The 16,444-nt window shown below is 37.1% G+C and overlaps 1 protein-coding gene across 1 annotated transcript in view; it reads left to right on the plus strand.

Annotated features, from left to right (window-relative positions):
- The window catches only part of LOC123864952 (2-oxoglutarate-Fe(II) type oxidoreductase ppzD), a 36,058-nt gene continuing 19,614 nt past the window's right edge, over positions 1-16,444 (plus strand). Inside the window, exon 1 of the mRNA XM_045905760.1 lies at positions 1-753. Coding sequence (XP_045761716.1) covers positions 684-753 — 70 coding nt within the window. The 5' untranslated portion in view covers positions 1-683. The remainder of the gene's footprint in view (positions 754-16,444) is intronic.

Genomic DNA, 16,444 nt, shown 5'->3' on the forward strand with positions numbered 1-16,444 from the left:
GCGTGAGTCAGTCGGTGAGAGCCAGCGCGCGGCACTCCGCGGTTCGCCAGTTTCGCACTCGCGTCAGTCTAGCCCCGTTCTCCACACGGCTCGCGCACACCGCCACGCTCGCACAGATTTCCCCGCGAGTAAAATCGTTCAAGGCAGCGCTGTTTCGACACGCCACTCGGTTGCGAAAGTCTCGCGATGATATACAAGTGAGAGCTCACATCGGACGCTAGGGTAACGCTCATCGCGGTGAGCCAGTTTAGTGGAGCGAAGACATTCAGTCGGCCAGGGACGGGGGGCGCGCGACGCCGACGGTCGCACACGCGGGAGCAACGATTCCTACGCATACTTATCGTGTGAGGGCCACGGAAACCAATTTTTAATGTGTCAAGTCAGTATAGCTTACTGCTGCTACGTCAGATCGCAGAGCGCTTCGAGCAGGAACTACAAGGTTATGCAGATGAGTTCTGAACGCTTCTACACCAGGGGTAATCAAAGGACCATTCATAACTTCAATAAACTTTAACGTTCGGTTGACTGTGTACTGAGTGCTTATCCGTATCGTATTCGTATCCTTCATTATCGTTCGGTGTCACGATCGCTAATTGCTAATTACCTACCCGGAGTCGAGTGATAAGGCGCCAGATTGGTGGACGAGTGTGACGATCGCAGATTGGCGCCAGCTGGCTTGCACGATGGCGACCGCGCTCGACGAGACGTTGCTGTCGCGCTGCGAGATCCCCATCATCGACCTGGCTCACATAGGTAAGAAGCGAAAGCAGCCCTTGTATACCTACCATAGCAATGCCTCCATACTGCAAGGCAATAAAAACTCCACAGCCAAAATTTCAGGTAGCATCAGAAACTATCCTGTTTCAAATGCTTACAATACCAACGGTCGATATACGCTTAAGTATTTAAGATTTCTTTGATATTCACAAAGGACCGGAAAGTTTACCTGCGTGCATCTCAGATTATAGGTAGTCGACTGAGTCGACAGCTGTACGAATTTTGGAAGGCCATTGTTACCCGAAAAATAACTCGAGATCGTTCATCGACAAGTTCAAAGACCCAACTCAGGAACATCGTTCAACTCGGTTCATCCACCTGATATTGCTAATCGAACATTTTGCCAATAAGTAGGTACACAGGTTCAGTATTATGATAAGTACAATTATGATGGTGTGTAGCCATCTTAAAATAAATATATGATCAAATCGTGTGTAGTCCCCATTATTTATTTACACATAGGACGCTAGTGAGTGTCGTGAGTCAATCAACGAATCTTATCGTCAATAGGTTCAGGGAAGTAGAACAAAGCTTAAGTTTATGATAGCCAATATAAAAATAAACCACCGGCGACTGTGTCAAAGGAAACAAGCACTTGAAATTATACTACCTATATCCTTCAAAGATATCAAAGAAACGAAAACAAAGGTTGTTCTTTACCCAAAGTGCCCGAATGCAATACTTGCAGGTACCTACCTACCATTGTATTTTTTAATCTGCCAACATTTTTTTTAAACAATAATACCTATTATGATGACAGAGCTTACGTATAGTGAAACGTTATAAAAATGTAGACGATACATTCTTCGTGCAAGAATTCCTAATTGTATCGCCTATGTATTTGCTTACACTTTAGTTACGAGCGCCTTGTTATGTACAAACCTAAATAGACGGTTTTTTTTTTAATTATCACGTTTTGCCGTTTAATAGAAAGAGAAACTTACCTAGAACAATAAAATACGAAAACGCCTACTGGGCATACTCGTAGTAGATTGAACAATCTGTTCCTTCGTTAATACTTTCAGATTTAATTCCAATGTAATAATCCGATAACATAAACGATATAAACAAATCCAAACTTGGCAGCGAGATTTTTTCAACGCAAATAATAATTATAATGAAATTGATAAGTGTGTATTTCAAAATGTTTTTCAAGAATTTGTTCCAACACACGGTAATGTAAACGAATACAGGATAGAGGCCATATTATAAGGCCATTATACCTGAGGAAACGAAGACAATTCAAACGCAGTAGACAGAAAAAAAGAAGTTAGGTAAGCACAGGGCAACGGCCGGGCGGGCTTTTGTAGCCCCCGGTTCTTGCACGCAATACATTAAATCGCCATCTGCCAGCGGATTCCCTGTTCCTGTTACCAACCTCATTATGTTCTGTTCTGAATGACAATATAAACGGCCCTTTCGGGTAAAGGAACATTTCGATGTTACCTTTTAACAGGGCTCTCTCCGTCACTCGTTTCATACAATCGTAGTTCCATTTTCATTTGAATATTAAGCAACCAAAGTCCATGAAATTTTGCAGACATATTCTACCAGCCAAGTGCAAGTCGGGCTTCGTCCTATTAGGGTTCCATACATTATTATGATTTGGTCACAGCTTACAAATTACTTTATGAATTCAGTTGGTCGACCCGTGACACGCGGACAGACTGACACAGCAGAGTGATATTGAGAGGGGTCCCTTTGAATACGGAACCCCTAAAAATACATCAGCTCCTCTAACAGGTTCCCGCCTTCAAACTTCAAATTAAGTTCAACAGCCTATTCATTTCACGAAGACAAGAAACTTTCTAATTTGGTAAAAACGTAATGCTTTATATGCGTTTAATATTTGCGATGAAGCACTTGATAATCTATTTCTCACTAAACGACGTCATTCGTATCTATAGTTTATTTAATTGCTACACAAAAATAACATTAATAACGAAGGCTGTTCTTATAATATTTTTCATGAAATGACGTAACTAGTGCTGAGTTAGTTTAGTTTATTTAATTGCTATACAAAATTAATGAAGACTGTTGCTTACGTCAACTTAAAACTAGAATGAAATAGGTACTTAGTCTAGCCTGCTTTTTTTATTTCATAAACCTGTATTCATTATTATCATTAGTTTATAACGACCGTTTCTCAATAAGACGATATAAAAAACAGTAGTTTGATAGGTAGGTACCTACTAGGTAAAAAGTAGGATGTTTTAATGAAACAATGCTCAAAGTTCAGCGTGCAGTTTTACGAAAATAACTTGCCTATAGCAACCCCTGGTGCCTATTGGTACCATACTTGTTTATTTGAAACTGCATATTTGGTAAACTATGTATAACTTTCAATCTGTGATAGCCTATAGGTTAGGACGTGCGCCTCTTAATCGGAGGTCGGGGGTTCGATCCCAGACACGCACCTCTACCTTTTCGGAGTTATGTGCCTGCATGCCTGAGAGTTCTACATAATGTTCTCAATGGTATGTGAAGTCTGTACTTGGCCAGTGTGGTAGACCCTTCTCAATCTGAGAGGAGACTCCGTGCTCTGTAGTGAGCCGGCGATGGGTTGATCATGATGAATAACTTTCAATACTATCTGCGAGACGAGAAGATGACTACTTGGAAAGGAACATAAGGAAAGGTAGCGCCTACGGGGCTTCACCTTACACGCATCATAACCTTTAACATAAATCGTCACGTTAGCCTTTTCCCCAACCGTCGAAGGTCACTTAATTTGAAATTGATAAGTTCAGTACAGACTACAGAGGCAGTCAAACTCGTATTGCAAAACCGCGCTATCCATCGAAGGCGCTATCGATAAATAATCCATACTAATATTATAAATGCGAAAGTGTGTCTGTCTGTCTGCCACCTTTCCACGGCCCAAAAGTGTAACCGATTCTGACGAAATTTGGTACAAGGTTAGCTTATATCCTGGGGACGGACATAGGCTACTTTTTATCCCGGAAAATCAAAGAGTTCCCGCGGGATTCTTAAAGACTCATCCACTTAACCGATTTGTATGAAATTTGGTACCGAAGTATCCTTGCGTCCCTGTAATCGAAATAGGCAACTTTTTTTACCGGAAAATCCGGTAAAAAAAGTTACCGGGAACTATTTCCCACGGGATCTTTAATAACCTAAATCCACGCGGACGAAGTCGCGGGCATCCTCTAGTATATTATAACAATACAGCATAAGGTCAGACTCCCACTTGATAAATAATTTTTAAGTCGTTTCATTTGACGTCACACTGTCGTTTTTCATTCCCTATCTTAGGCAACTTTACTATAATCTTAGCATTATGTTACAAAATTATAATAAATCACACTAAAATATTTATAACCGCCCCAACCTACCTATTGGTAGAGTTGGGGTAACACGTAACTTTGCGGGAAATGTACTTACCTATTATCGCACTAAGTGATACTTAATAATCTTCTATCTAATTAATATTATATTAAACCGCGATTTATGTTTGGACTACATAAAAAATTACTCACCCAATTTTCAAAAATCTGTAAACCAAATGAGAATCAACTAATCTTAAGGCTGTTTTACGCCGGAGCAAGATGAATGACGATGCGGCAAGGCAAGCTACAAATGGAAATATTAATTTTGCGGCCTTCTACATTGAGAATTGCAATATGTACATATTTACGGTGCAACAAATTGCTGATGATTCCTGGCATACCCTTGGCATGCCGCAAAGTCGCACTATGTTATTCTGGCATAAATGAAGCTTTAGTAGTTTTTAACATACCTACTAGGTACCTACGGATTAATTAATCTATAAAAGATTGTTTAAAACAATAAACATGTCAGAAAGTATTAAATTTGAGCATCCTCGTTCATTCGGTAAATATTTACATTCCTCGTTAGATTTGTTTACTATAATTTTATTAGGGTTATGGTTATGTCTTGAACTATCATAGTAAACTGAATACGTTGAGTGTTTATCACCCAGCATGTTCGGCGAAAAATAAGGACAATTTCCATGTTGCATAGACGCAGGCGTTACTTAGCGGAGGTCCATGATGTACACGGAACCAAAAGCTTAATTTGCTATAATCCACTGAAACTCATGTCCCGGGTTGAAACAGACAAATCCGTATGGTGCAGCATGTGATATGTACCGCCCGCCTAGATCATAATATTTATATAGGTACCTTCCTAAAACCAATTTGACTTTATTGTCAAAACCGTTAAGCGGAATTTACATTACTTTCACTTTCGTAATGCATGCATTACGAATTTTAGGTACACGTGATAATGAAATTAATGTCGTGCCACTAATTTCGTAATGTAAATTCCGCTTTATTGTAGTTCGACGACCGCCGTTCCTCATATAAAAAGGGGTTTCCCAAGAGAGGCATCTTACGCGCATGGGCGATAAAATTTCTTTAAGCATATATTTAAATCCTTATACGAGTAGGTACTTATCTACCAGTGTAAACTGTATACAAAGGATGTCAAGTATAACACGAATGGAATAAATGTGGGTCATTCGTCTCGACGCGGTTGTGCTGTGACCGTTCAATTAACACAAAATTGCATCGAGGTCACGACATAGAAGTTCTCTATACGAAATACTCTGCACGTGGAATACCAGCTTTGCCGAATTTCAAACCATGGTCAGAGTAAACTAGAATGAGGGAACCAGGAGGGAACTCTCGGTTTTGATCCTGAATCGGCATCCGTCAAATATTAGGCTAGGGGCGACGTAAAATCTAAGAAAAATAGTCGTTTCATAGCCTAAAATCTTGGATGAATCAAGCCTAAAATGTAGTGACGCCCCTGCCAATGACGTCGAAGCCTAAACGTTTTGATCATAGATCATAGATATGTATTTGATACAAGTTCCTTTTTTGAAAATCGCGTAACTACGAGTAGGTATGTCATCTGCCAAAATGGGACTGCAATAAACGAGTCAACGAGCAATTTGCGAATTAACAAATAATAATATCTGGAACTGATTAACAGTATGAGCCTTTTAGTTTGATTAACTAATCTGGATAATCAGTTACTTTAATAATTTTAATTAAATAAAGTATTACCTACTATAGTATACTACACCTACTATATGTAGTATAAGTAGGTGTAGTCGCCAAACCCGAAAGAAAGGGTTTTAGCCCCACTTTCACCAGTGGCAAGGAGCAAAGTCCGGTAGTTGTTACTTACCTACTCTCTCAAAAGGAGACAGCTTACCAGTTATCGCATCGATATCTTATTTTAACCCACTTCAAAAAAAGGAGGAGGTTCTCAATACGACTGTATGTTTTTTTTTGTACCTATGTTTGTTATGCGATTACTCCGCCAATCATCTTAGTTTTCATCTAAGTTTCATCTAATAACTCAACGGTTTATTTATAGGCGGGCAAAAAATGGAATAGACGTAGGGTTTTACATTTAATATTACACTGAGCTTAAAATACATTCTTAGCAATAGAGCCAATAGTGCGTGAAATAGATTGTATTTTGATTCGTGTCACTATGTCCACACAACGAACAATTTAACGAAATAGCGACCTCTTAAAATCCACGTCTAACAAACTCGCTATATAATAACTTTTACTTCAGCAGTAAATAGCGGCTCTGAAAATTACCTGATAAAAAAACTCGAGGTTCTTTCAGTGCGGGTCAGACTCGCGCACCGAGGGTTCCGTACTCGGGTATTTTTCCCGACATTTTGCTCGATAAATCAAAAATCATTATGCTTCCTTTACTTGTCCTATAAAATCCTACCTGGCAAATTTTATGATTCTAGGTCAACGGGTAGTAAAAAGTACCCTGTAGGTTTTCTTGACAGGCACGACAGGCGGACCGAACGACAGATAGACAGACAACAAAGTAATCCTCTAAGGGTTCCGTTTTTCCTTTTGAGGTACGGAACCCTAAAAAAGAACCGATTCATTTTATATCAGGTTGAACAATGCAGGCAGGAAATCTATTTTAAAGGCAGCAACCTACTTTAGAATACCTAAGTGATCTATTTTGGCAGTCCTTTGTTTTGACGCGTGAGCAATGTGCGTGTCGCTTAGTCATAGCTAATTCCTTTGTTTGAACTTTGAATTTAAATTGTGATATGGGCAAGTGGCAACACAGGCAATTCATTTTCAGCTCTTTGATATTGATGTCGGTAGAGCCATGGAGCCCATAGTTAATTAATTATTATGTTGTATTAGTTTTAACTTGTAACAGAATTAAAGCCTTATCAACGATTATAAGGGCGGGAATACAAAAGATTACAAGAGTTTAAATCTCGTCCGTTGACCTATTCGTAGATATACTTATCCACCTTCAGCTCTAGACTTGTTTTATTAGTAGAGAAAAATTTTAGCCATCTAATATTAATCATTTAAAGAATTTTTCAAATTTAAAAAATAGCCTTGAGTATTCTAACATTTACCAGTTCTTCTCAGATGAACAAAATAGTCTGTCTCGATTGTCATTTTTTGTAACGTACCGTCTTGAGTCTTGAGTCTTGACCCCACGTCTCTGGTTGTATGGATGATTAACTTTTATAGTTCTCGTTACGCTCTACATCAATATTATAATGGCAGCATCATGCTATGATGCGATAAAATATCTATCCAAGAAGCTGCAGTCAGTAGTCAGTACAAGGATTACCTACGTTTTTAACTAACCTTCATCAATATCATCAACCCATCGCCGCGCCGGTTCACTACTGAGTACTGGTCTCCTCTCAGAATGAGAAGGGCTTGGCCATAGTCTGCCACACTGGCCAAGTGCCGGGCTTCATTCACATTTGAGAACATTTTGGAGAACTCTCAGGCATGCAGGTTTGTCGCAGTCTTTTCGGGGATTGAACCCCGGAGCTCACCTCCCTACTAGGTACGAGGCCGACTTCTTAACCACTAGGCTATCACCACTTCGAAGCACTCCCCCGACCAACCTTCATAGTCCTCTAAAATCTTAGCAGCTGTCTCCTTACGCAGCAGATTTGTAAAAAAATAGCCAACAAGAATGACTAGAATAGTGATTACTAACTATAATACTTACTTCGATTATAATGTAGAAGCTTGTTGGGATCCTTCTTAATCTTCTCGTTCGGTATATACCTACTAGGTACTGTTAGTCGCGTCATTCGCAACTGAAATCGGATATGTGCTGGCGCTTCCGCGAAATGGTCTCATTTATATTATACCTATTCTTTTTTATCTGTGGCCACTTCCCAACTCGGTTAGTAGGTCGGCGAATTTACGAACGAAACGTAATGTAAAAATCTTGTAAAAAAAAAAGTAAAATTTGCCACGTTATCAATGCAGTAAGGAAAATGTGACTGTGCCTTCATTCCGTAGGAGTATGTTGTCAAATGTCAACTTGTTGGCGCCACAATTTACTCATCCTTTGGGTCAAAACAAAAAGTCTACAGATTTCTTTGTTTCAACTTAATCATACAAAAAATCCAAATAAGTACCAATTCGATGCATTAGACTCGATAGATCGCGGCACCCGAAGAATTATTGGTGATCAATCATTTGCACAGGACGAAATTGTTCAGTTTATAGCACCGAGCGACGCCATACAATTTGGTCGGTCTTTTTTATCGGATATACTTTGGAGAGTGTGCTCAGGAACTTCATAAGCTTCCTTCTCCTTCGCCGCTCTACCACAATATCCTATGTGGCCGACATCCAATCTACTCCTACGAAACGTTTTTGCTCTTCGTTTGAGGTGTGGAATGCCTTTCCGGCGTCCGTGTTTCTCAATAACTTACTTGTTACTCAATATTCTGACTATAAAGGAATTTCATACACAAGAACAAGTAAAGATCCTATCACGGCTCGTACACGTGCCTCTAATAAAACGCCGATAAATCATATTCAGCTATGATTAAGCCAATATGTCGCTCACTGCACAAGTGCAACGAATCAACTACGGCTACTTATGATTAGGTACCTACGCATTTTAATTAAAAAATTGTTTCGACTGTTTACGAATCGACGGACGTAGACGAATATATACCTACCTAAGTTAACTTGAATATGTATATAAGATTATTATTTAACTTTATCCCTAGGTATAACCACTAACACTCAAATCAGAGGCCAACTTGTGGATCTATACTCTAAAATCGAGACTATTCCACATTGTTTATTCATGTCAATTTGATCATCTTGGTGGCGACCTACGATTGAAGAGAGAGGGTAGAGTCATAACTAATCACTAACTTTACAAAAAGTCGATATTAAAAGTTCATAAACGTAATATTTCTGGAAACTGCGGGATTTTCCCAAAATAATAATATTCTCAGTACTCGCATTTGCTTACGTCATGACGTACCTTCGGCGGAAATCACAAATGCAGCCATTCGTATCTTCTCGTATCATCTTAAACATTTGGCTGGTTGAAACTTTGTGTAGGTGATGGACATCACACGTCAATCGCACGCGTGGAGAACAATAGCGCACATGTGGTGTGTTCGTGCTAGAACTTCTGCAAACATGGAATTGCGCAAATTGCCGTCGTTATAATATTTAAGTTGGACTTATAAGGCACGTATAACGATGTCGGTATTGATAGCTCCATTTTAAGCCAGAACACACTTGACGGAGTCTTTTGTAGCCATCATTATTTAGGGTGATATGAGTTTCATACCATGCATAAGAATTAATATTTTAATAAGCCGTACCTATATGTAATTGTATCAAATTATTCCTATACCCCATCATATCAGCCTGCGGACCTCCGATGTAGAGCATAGGCCTTACCTACCTAGTGAGCCCCACCTTACCCTATTCCCAGCCTTCCTCATTCAGCCGCATCCAGCACGAGAAAAGAGAGCTTTATATCGTCAATCCATCGTATTAGTACGAGTACTATTTTTCTAATGGCTTCCTCGTTGTACCCACTTGAGAATCTGGCCAAGGTGTCACTTGGAACAATTATTTCGATACCAACATTTTCAACAATTAGTCGGGACAAAATATTAATTGAACAATACGACATTATACCTTTGTTTTGTCTATTTATATCTACTCCCTACGTATGAATGGACAAAATAAAGGTAAAATGTATATTAAGTCACTTTAAAGTAAAATTGTTTCCAGTTTTTTTTTTCTGTCCTAATATAATTTCACTTGCTTGTGAGTAAATTATTATTTTAGATCCTACCTTGCTAATTTAATTAAACCATTCAGAACCAAAATTGACTTCAGACTACCTGTTGAGGACAGTAGCTTGTTTTATTTGGGCCGTTGCAAATAATAATCGCTCGACTGAAGAGACTCTAGTTGGGTACTACGAAATTTTCATTTTAGTTGAAATAACTATGCGGTATTTATTTTATCAAATATTTAGAAATGATTAGGCACTTGACGTAGTGGTTGTGATAATAAAATAATAACCACGGCATACGAGTAATTTATTGGAATAATTTATAGATAATAATAAGATATGAAGTGATGAAATGTATTTGTATATTAAACAAACTAAGGTAAATAGGTACGATTTGTATGATTTGCAATGACGGACGTGGAATATACAACAACTTCGAATAGACAATAGACTGTTAAAATTAGACACTTGTAAGTATCTATCTGGGAACAATTATTAATCTATGTATAGGTATTTCTTCACTCATTTGTCTTAGATAATATTTCTCAATATTATGACTGTTGCTCTTTTGTAACAGTCGTCTTTTCCTTGACTCTAATTTTTTTTATAAACATGGCTACGATAGACTACCTTATGCATTTCTGAACTTTTTACATGCACGTGGTCAGTTTCTTTTAACTAACTACCAAGGTATCTACCTGCCTAAACCTTCTTTAAACTTACCTACAGCCTAATCTTAGTAGCTAAATTTTAGTAGGGGTAGCTCCAATAACATTTATTATAAGTAGATATACGATCATTATTAACCCATTATAGCCTGAATTATTTTAAGGTCTCAGAATTGAGTTTTTCATTGATATGTTGTTATTATGGACCCTATTAGTCAGATCTAATCATCAGAATTTTGGTGCAAGTCTTACTTCTGGAAATAACCATGGATGCTGCATGGCACCGCTAGGCTCCTACCGTGTCTTTTCAAATGTCTCATAAATTTCTTATAACTGATTGTTAGCAAAATGTTCTACCACAGTTTGATAAGAATTATTAAGGTATTAACTCTTGTATAGTTCAAGGTTCAAAATTGATTAAAAGATCCTATATATTACATGAACATTTACATATATTTCCAAAAAATTATATATTATTTGTAGGAAGCTTGTAGGTTGCAGGGTGCACAGAGCCCCGCGATGCATTTATTGCACTGTAATCTAGTCTGACTGACAATACTGTTACCCACACTTGCGACATGACTCGCTGGGTACCAATAAATGATTTTTGCTATTACATATGCTGTCAGACCCGATTGCCAGTATTTTTTAGATGTTTTTGCTTTGTGTTTGAAGCTGATAGACGGCCACCACGTAGTGGCGTATTTTTTAACTGAAATAGGTATGAACAGATGTAGAGCCTAGCACCACTTCACATCTAGCATTGAGTTTCCGACCAGTGGGATTATTTATGAAACCACCCTCATCTTTGTCAGATGGGATTATAGGGTCTGGAGCTTCAATTTATAGCAATTGAGGCTTGAGTTCATGGTCTTCTTCTAGAATAGCAAGTGCCTCATGTAATGTACAATCTCCAATGAAACAAAAAAGCCATTACATAAGGAATAACCAAAGAAAAGACATAAATTAGATTTTTAGTATACATAATAAAAAGACAACATAATGACCTAGCGGTGCCGTACGGCATCCATATCTTTTAACATGCTATAATCCAAACAATAAAACAAAATACGACAGTTTTATGATATGAACAAGTCAATGCAAGGTTTGGCATCAAGTATAAATGCATAAAAGTATTACATTACTCAAAATAAAAAAATTATGATCCCCTTACTGGAATGTTGCATCCATTATTGGCAGCAATTTCACATCACTGATTTACAGGTGCTCGTGCAGGTCACAAAAAGCTTATGGGACAAAACAAAGTAAATGGAGTAATGGCTATTTCCTTCTAGTATGGCATTGACAACACACCACTTGACTTCACCTCTTATTACAAGGACAGGGCCCGACAATTTAAACATACGAAATTGGGTGCCATATGGCACCGCTAGGCTATAATGGGTTAACATAGTAACTACCACTGCGTAGGTAAATATAATCTTGTCCCTGGTGACTAGAGTGATAGTAATAGAACTTGATTACATAGAAGCCACCAAAATGACGCAATCATCAGTTGGCCTATTTGGCAAATACTGACATTTTCGATGGACAGCTACCAAATAAAATAGTCATCACTTGTTTTGTAATACATAAGTATTATATCACTACACTAAAGAAATATTTACCTGCAGATTACGGTACAAAATATGAAAATTATTTATAGGTTGATAGGTACTTATTATGAAATAGATACTTAAAAGTTATATTATTTGTTTTATTTTTTCATAGTTACCTAAACCTAGTTAAAATTTTATTTAAAACCAAACATCTCATATCAAAGTTCTCAATCAAATAGGTACATACCAATACCTAATTTATGCTAAAACTTTAAAAATGATGGTAGAATATGTCCTCAATGAAACCGGATTATTGCTAAGACACGCATACCTATTCATTTAAGTTATTATTTACCAGAAATAAATAGACAATGTTGTACTTCTAAGAAATTATTCTCCAAAGGTTCTAAACTTAGACTGAACAAACGAGCCTGTCCGTTATACCCGTTCATCGAGTTTAATGCAAGCCACACACGTATCAGTCCACTTGACAGCTTGTTTAGGAAAACCTCATGTTAGTCTGGTAGTGTAGGCAGTACTCAGTAGGCATACTAGTGTAGAAAACCTCGCATACTAATAACTAGTGTGTAGACGCACTAATGTGTAGTAAACCTCGAACTAGCGTGTAGAAAACCTCGTACTAGTAATAACTAGTGTGTAGGTACACTAGAATATAGTAGACCTCGAATGTAGAAGAAGAATGTAGTGTAGGCACACTAGTGTGTAAGTACTCTAGTATGTAGAAAACCTAAGATTAGGTAGATAAACCTAAGATTTTTACCCTCTTTAACTGGGGCGCAGGTCAAAATTATTTTCGATTTAGTTTCGATTGCATGTTCAGTTAAAAATTAAAATAGCACGCGTATAAGTTATATAAACATACACATGCAAACTTTTGCCTTTATAATATTATAGCGTGATAGGTCTGATATTATACCTGCTCAAGTCAACTTGAACGGCTGCGCATGCGCACGCAGGCTTGCCATATGTAGGTAAACCTGAACGTGTGTAGCTCGCTTAAGGCTCCTTCCACGTAAGCCATATTCAAAACCTTGCACGTTTAAACCTTGCATATTATCCGCATAAGTATCAAGACTATCCACAAGTAGGCGCGTGTTCATCTGTTTTCACCTTCTAACGACCATGTCCTCATCCTATAAAGACATGACATTTTAGCACTCTTTAGGTTTCTTTGTACGTAAGTGTTAAATGTTTAAACGGAGTGTGAAAATAATATACCCAAATGGAAGTTATCCTTAAATTAAAAATTTATAACACCCCCGACAAGTGAAGGTTACAGTAACTAAAAAGAGCTGATAACTTTTAAACGGCTGAACCGATTTTCTTGGATTATAGCTAAGAACACTCTCGGATCAAGCCACCTTTCAAACAAAAAAACTAAATTAAAATAGTTTAGGAGCTACGATGCCACAGACAGATACACACGTCTAACTTATAACACCCCTCTTTTTGGGTCGGGACCCAACCTAGACCTACGCACAAATATGCACTGTGCAGACTTTGCTATAAGCAAACGAAAGAGAATGGCACCTCTTAAATAGATTTCACTTTTCATCCTTGTCAATTGCCTTGATATCCGATAGGTAGCTCTTTATTTCTTTTTTTCATTGTTAGAAATATCTATACTTTCGAAAATGAAACTGTGAGCATGGAGATGGTAATCATTTTAAAAGATTGCATCCATTGAGTCAATAATGCTAACGAATGAACGAACAGCTTTTTACCGTTGCTTGTGAAGTGGGTAGGTAGGCAAGAGCTTCAAAGTAGGATAAATTCAAAGAAAAGAGGTAAGTAGTTAGATATAATCACTAGATAAAAGATATCTAGTATCTGTATCTAAATATCTATGTAATGTAGGTATTTTGGAAGTGTGGAGACTGCGGGCCGGGTTAAACCACTATCGCAATCACAAGCCATTGGAAAGATATGGATGCATGTTATTTAAATATACCGATGGTTATTATAATATATTATGATGAATAATAAATGGTTGAAATTGCATAATATAAGTATCTAAGTACATTTAAGTAGATACTGATAGGTACATTATACAGAGGTAATTAACAGGGCTCTCTCCGTCACTTACTCCATACAATCGCAGTTCCAATTTCATTTTAATATTAAATTTTGCACATATTTTCTAGAAACTAATATCTATGCCTGTGGTGTTTTAGATTTTTCTAAAAATATGTAGTTTTAAAATTGTAGGGGCTCAAACATTTGTATGTAAATTTTTAAGACCGCGTAACATTGAAACCGAATATTTTAACAGAAATCTGGACAACCACAGGCATAGATATTAGTTTCTAGAATATGTCTGCAAAATTTCATGGACTTTGGTTGCTTACTATTCAAATGAAATTGGAACTACGTTTGTATGAAGCGAGTGACTGAGAGACCCCTCTTAATAATGAATATAGGTTCTCAATTCATTTAAGTGTTGTTGAAGTAGACACTTGTAAGTTTCTGCTATTTAAGAAACTAATCCACCTAAATAAGTCTTTACCTAGGTATATTATTCTTAGATAGGTATTTTATGTATTTTATTTATATAGGCATAGTTAATCGAATAAAATTAATCTTCACGTTAGATGTGATGTAATGGTTTCCGCGTAAATGAACATTCAAACATTCCGTGAACATTTAAAACCTACAGTGCCTAATAAATACGTACCTACTTGTGTGAGTGCCTAGACAAATTAGGTTTTTCCAAGAACTTTTGATTACACCAAACCTATATAAAACAGTTTTCCTGTTTTAATACCTATAGTCTAATTGCATGAGTAGCACGTTTAACTCTATTGTAATTACTTTGGTATTTTTTGTAGTAGGTAGGTAGTTAATATAATATGTATTACCAATATATTTTATTACGTACTTAAATCTTTGGGTATTAGAGCTACGAGCAGATAGGATTAGGTAGGTATATACCCAGTTTATTTAAAAAAAACATGGCATAAATGACGTCACTCAAACACCTAGGATTAGAATTTAAGCGGCTTGCCTACTGTGAAAACGATATTCTGATAAGGATTTCTAATACCGGAGTCGTAGCTACTTTATGGTCTGCTTATTATACCTATGTCACTTCTGGTCCGGAGTTGACAATAACTAAGAAGCACTAGCGATATTGAAACGTTAATCGTTAATGTCTTTAATACAGTTATATAAAATCTATTTCTATGTAATAAAAAATAATAGAATAAATAGTTTCAATTTAAAGTCCATGATTACACAATTTTAAGACAAAAAATTCCTCAGGGTCATAAAAATTGTGCATATTACACCATTTAAATAGTCCAGTATTAAATCGTTATTGATTGTCGTGTCGATATTGATTTATTGAACCCTGAAAAGGTAACAGACAGACAGACATCCCGATGCCTTATATTTTTTACTTGTGTATAGAGCATAGATTTATCTTAATCTAAAGAATATCTAGAGTGTATTTTAAAATCCTAAAGTTAAATGAGCCGGAACGAAAATCGAAATTTCGATAAGAAAATCACGTTGTCACACGTGTTCGACGTCGTAAATCGGAGATTGTGAAGAACGTCAAGAATGTACACAATATTCCAACAATGCTATTGGTAATTACCTACTTCTGTAATTAAAAATGCTTGCAAATTATGATTGATGAATTCCAGAACAATAATAACAATAGTCGCATGATACTAAGACTGAATTAATAAAAAACCGATCAAGTGCAAATCGGACTCGCACACGATGGGTTCCGTACCAAGTTTATGTACCTATAGCTGCCATTTTGAAATTTTAGTATTTCTTTTTACAGTGACAATAAAAATACACATTATGTGAATACTTTAACCCACTAGCTATTACCACACTATTACGGTTCATGAGATACAGCTCACGATAGATGACAGACAGACTGACGGACCCACAGCGGAGACTTCGAAATAGGCTCACGTTGGTTGGCAGTTGGCACCCTTCGAGTACGGGCTGGAGCCCTGAAAAGTGAATATTACAATAACTTATGTACTAGTTAGGCCCTATCGATCTATCGGAAATAGACTAGTCGTAAAGAAGTCGGCCTATTCAGGGTTTCGGGATTCGATTCCGGGCACGCATTTCTAACTTTTCAGTTATTTTTGTATTTATAAAAACTTTGTATTGAGTTATATGTGATTATTATCATCACCTACGAAGTTATGTGAAGGTATCATCCATTGAGTTCGAATCCCGATAGGTAGATAAAATTTGGTAGGTATTCCTAACCCTATTCCGGCAATGTTCCTTTAAATATATCGCTCCACATCTATACTTTTCTTTGGTTGAAGGAAAAAGTTATGTGGTATCAAGTTGTTTTTCATTTTATAT

The sequence above is a fragment of the Maniola jurtina genome, chromosome 4 (assembly GCF_905333055.1).
Source record: "Maniola jurtina chromosome 4, ilManJurt1.1, whole genome shotgun sequence".
In the NCBI taxonomy this organism is placed as follows: domain Eukaryota; kingdom Metazoa; phylum Arthropoda; class Insecta; order Lepidoptera; family Nymphalidae; genus Maniola; species Maniola jurtina.